We start from the raw sequence: 4672 nt of genomic DNA, 5'->3' as shown, positions 1-4672 counted from the left end.
CTTAGCAAGCTTCATAACTAGCTTAACGACACACTAATCTCTTAAAAGCAAAGAATTTAATTGAAGTTCATATTTTTGCAAGTTAAATTTAGTAGAATCTGTCGTCATTCATTATGTGGTTATTTGTGTATTTCGGCCACTGTATGTTGTTTTTGCTTTTTCCTTTTTCGTTCTTTGATTCCTGAAAGCACAAGTCACTAATCTAATAATATTGTTTAGGATCATGTTATTTGGACTCAGGTGTAAGTATTAGATTCAGAGTATGTGTTGATACAAAATAATGTAAATAATATTACATTTTATACTTTTCATAATATATAATAATTATTTAATTATATTTGTATTTAATTATTAAATTGATAAAATTTATAAAAGTAGAGGATTAAATCTATTAAATTATTTATAATTAGGAACAAATTAATAATGTCACATCATATCAACATTGCATCTTGCGTGAACAAATATTAATAATTCTATTTTGTTTTTTTTGTCCAAATTTATTAAAATTGACAAAGTTATATAGCTTTGTGTTTTTTTTTTTTTGGAAAATTCAAGTTGGAATGTTGGGGTACTGGAAAAAGTTCCTTGCCTATGATGTGGACAATGTTTTTGTTTTAGCTTACTCTATCTTAGTCCAGCACTATGGATATGTAATTTCATTTTGAATAAAATGATGTTTATATTTGACTGGAAATTTCTGATAGACTATTATTAATTAAATACATTTTGTGGAAATTTGGAAGAAACTTCTTTCTGCTTGATGTATGCGCACAATACTTTTGTTTTACTAAGTTTACTCTATATATTTGGAGTTGCAACCTATGGTTGGTACCATCGCAACCATGAAAAGTGTTACAATTACCTTATTCCCATTTCTTCTTGTCATTCTAGCTATCTGTTTTAGCTTTTGTGATGCCAATTTCAATATGCTTTGCATTGAAAGTGAGAAAAATGCCCTTCTGAAGTTCAAGAACGATCTCGTTGACCCTTCAAACAGGTTGTCTTCTTGGGTTGAAGGTGGGGATTGCTGTAAATGGCTCGGTGTCGTGTGCCATAACTCAACAGGCCATATCAACCAACTGCACTTGGCTGCTCCTCTTTCAGTGCCCCATTTTGATGCACCAGTTGCCGAATGGGAAGTTTACCATCGATCAAAGAACAATTCCCTGCTAGGGGGCAAAATAAATCCTTCACTGCTGGAGTTGAAGCATCTCAGTTCCCTGGACTTGAGCAATAACAATTTTAGCAGCATACAGATCCCGAAGTTTTTCGGTTTGCTGGAGAGTTTAACATATCTTAACCTCTCTCAAGCACGATTCCAGGGAGCAATTCCTCATAACCTGGGGAATCTTTCAAAGTTGCAGTATCTTGATCTTGGAGGTAATGATCTCAAACCAAAAAGTCTTCAATGGGTTTCTGGACTTTCTTCCTTGCAGTACCTTGATTTGAGTTATGCGGATCTTCGTAAAGCAACTGATTGGCTACTGGTAACATTCGAACATCCTTCATTGTTAGAGTTGCACTTGTCAGCTTGCAGTTTGGAAGATGATCCATCCCCGATCAGTGTCAATTTTACAAAATCACTGGTTGTTGATCTTTCTGAGAACAACTTTTCTTCAGTACCTATGTCGATATTTGGTCTTCATGATCTTGTGTCCATTGATCTTAGTGGCAATTCCTTGAAAGGCCCAATTCCAGATTATTTTACGAACATCTCATTTCTTGAAGTTCTTGATCTTAGTGGGAACTCACTCAATTCATCCACACCCAACTCTTTGTTTAGTTTATCTCACCTTCAATTCCTTAATCTTTCGAGCAATGAAATTGATCAAGACATATCACAAATCCTTCTGAGTCTGTCTAGATGTTGTTTGGATTGCTTAGAGTCATTGGATATGGCACATAACCATCTTTTTGGCCATTTAATTGATCAACTTGGGCATTTTAAAAACCTAGCTCACTTGTCGCTTTCTGGAAACAATATTTCTGGTCCCATTCCATTGTCCATAGGGGAGTTATCATCTTTGAAGTTGTTTAATGTTTCAGAAAATCAATTAAATGGTACTTTTCCTCTATGTTTTGGACAACTGAAAAGTTTGGAAACTCTGGATTTGGGGTGTAACCAATTGGAAGGAGTTGTATCAGAAACCCATTTTTCTAATCTCACGAGATTGACAACTCTAGCGGCATCACAGAACAGGCTGAGATTTGAACCAAACTCAAGCTGGATTCCTCCGTTTCAATGTCGAATTATCAAATTGGGGCAATGGCATCTTGGCCCGAAGTTTCCTCGATGGTTAAAGTTCCAAAAGAATTTATCTGTTTTAGATATCTCGGATGCAGGAATTTCTGATATCTTGCCAACTTGGCTTTTGAACTTGTCCACTCAATTTGAATATGTAAATCTTTCCTGTAATCAACTTACTGGAGGGATTTCATATTTGAACGTGACAGAAATTGTTGACTTGAGTTCAAACCGATTCACAGGCCCAATGCCAAGAGTATTCCCAACTTTACAATTTTTAATTTTGTCAAATAATTCATTTTCAGGCCCGCTTTTTGAATTAGTTTGTAATTCATTAAGAAAGGGACCAATTAGAATTCTTGCCATTGAAACAAATCTTCTCTCCGGAGAAATCCCAGATTGCTGGGATCATTGGCGAGGTTTGGGTTACTTGAATTTGGAAAACAACAAATTGACCGGAAAAATCCCACCTTCTTTGGGACATTTAGATCTTTCAGTGCTAAACCTTCGTAGCAATGGCATGTTTGGAGAATTACCATCTACGTTGCAACAATCTACGAGGTTGATTATGCTTGATCTTAGTGACAATCGTTTCAGTGGAAGTGTACCAGCATGGATTGGGGACAGGCTCTCAAAACTTGAGATTCTAAGTCTTCGATCGAATAACTTTGATGGCCACATTCCTCAAAAAATTTGTCAACTTCAATCTCTTCGGATCTTGGACCTTGGCCATAACAACATTTCAGGAGCTATTCCAAAATGTTTTAGTAATTTTAGTGCAATGACTAACAAAGGCAACCAACATTGCTATATGTTTCAGTGGTCGAGTATCAGTTCTAATTTCCTTTATTTGAGTGCATTATTGGTGATGAAAGGACGAGAGGATGAATACGGTGCCACATTAGGGCTTGTTACGAGCATGTGCCTTTCAACTAATAGACTAATTGGAGAGGTCCCAAAAGAACTTGGAAGTCTTGTTGAGCTACGGTCATTAAATCTATCAGGGAATCTCCTAGTAGGAAATATACCGGACGAAATTGGCAACATGAAGTTGATGGAATCTCTTGATTTGTCGAGGAATCAATTGAATGGTGAAATCCCTCCAAGTTTCTCCAAATTGAATTTCTTGAATCACTTCAATGTGTCCTACAACAACTTGATAGGACAAATCCCAACAAGCACTCAGCTTCAAAGCTTTGAAAGCTTGTCTTACGTGGGCAATCATCTTTGTGGACCTCCTCTCACTAAAAATTGCACCTCAAAAGGTGTTTCAACTGATGTAGCAAAAAATGGAAGTAACAGTGAAGGAAGTAAAGTGAATTGGCTTTATGTCAGCATAGTTCTTGGCTTTGTAATGGGATTTTGGGGTGTAGTGGCTCCTTTGTTTTTCATCAAGTCTTGGAGGCATGCATACTATCGAAAGTTGGATCATGTTGGTCGACAGCTGTATGTGTTTTGGTCTACTATGGGTATATAGTTTGATGAAAAACAAAATATGTATAAATGAAGTTTTGTGTGTATGTAATTGATTATATAGGATTTGGATCTTAAATCTATTAAATGCTATATTTTAAAAGGGATTACATGAATCAATTGATCTAGACTTCCAGTTTAGATTTAGTACTCATGTTTTCCCTTTTGAAAAAATAAATAGCATTTCAAGCTTGTTCAATTTTTTGAACTTAGAGCTTTGATGATGTGTGATTGTGTTTAATTGTATGCCAATAATGAAAATGTTGTTGGGTTAAAGAGTACAATGAGGTGCATTTAATAAACATAAAAAAAAATTAAAAAATATCGTAACCTGTTAGCATTTTTATAGTTTCGACAATTATAATGTGTTTATATTTAACCATTTAAAACAATAATTAAGTTTGATTAACAAAATCTAAATGAATATGAGTAAGATTTTATTAACTAATTCTTTAAGACATGGAAGAAAATTTGACGCTGCAATAGATTTTTTTATATAATATTAAAGGTAAGTGAAAGAGGTAATATAGTTCAATTCATATTAAATAAATATCTAATAAGAACTTTAATTAGTGTCAAATTTAGGGGGTGGCAAGGGCCCGGCCCTCTAAAATGTAAAATTGTTATTTAAGCATTTAAATTTTTTTAAAAATTTTAAATTAGTAAAAGTAAAATTACACTTTGGCCCCTTAAAATTATAAAAATTTAATTTAATCCTTTTAAAATTATAAAGATATAGACCATAAAAAATTAAAATTTCATTCGGCCTCCCCTAAATAATTGTTCTGGCTTCACCCCCAACTTTAATCATCGCTTCTTTTACTTAATAATAAACCTCAATAACATACTTAATAAGACTTTATTTTTAGAGTTGATTGTAGCTTTGTGATGAAATATGATCTCTCCATCTTCGTTGATCCTTTGTTCATGCCCAACATTGCCATTCTTTTTCCA

The 4672-nt window shown here is 34.2% G+C and overlaps 1 protein-coding gene across 1 annotated transcript; it reads left to right on the top strand.

The window, feature by feature from the left end:
* Positions 1-797: 797 nt before the first annotated feature.
* LOC108471883 (receptor-like protein EIX2) lies at positions 798-4002 on the top strand. The gene has a single exon (XM_017773429.2). The coding sequence runs from the start codon at positions 822-824 to the stop codon at positions 3720-3722; it is 2901 nt and encodes a 966-aa protein (XP_017628918.2). The 5' UTR covers positions 798-821; the 3' UTR covers positions 3723-4002.
* The last annotated feature ends 670 nt before the right edge of the window (positions 4003-4672 follow it).

Source organism: Gossypium arboreum, chromosome 11 (genome assembly GCF_025698485.1).
Source record: "Gossypium arboreum isolate Shixiya-1 chromosome 11, ASM2569848v2, whole genome shotgun sequence".
Classification (NCBI taxonomy): Eukaryota; Viridiplantae; Streptophyta; class Magnoliopsida; order Malvales; family Malvaceae; genus Gossypium; species Gossypium arboreum.
Note: the sequence above shows the minus strand (reverse complement) of the source record. Positions and strands in the feature narration are given on the sequence as shown.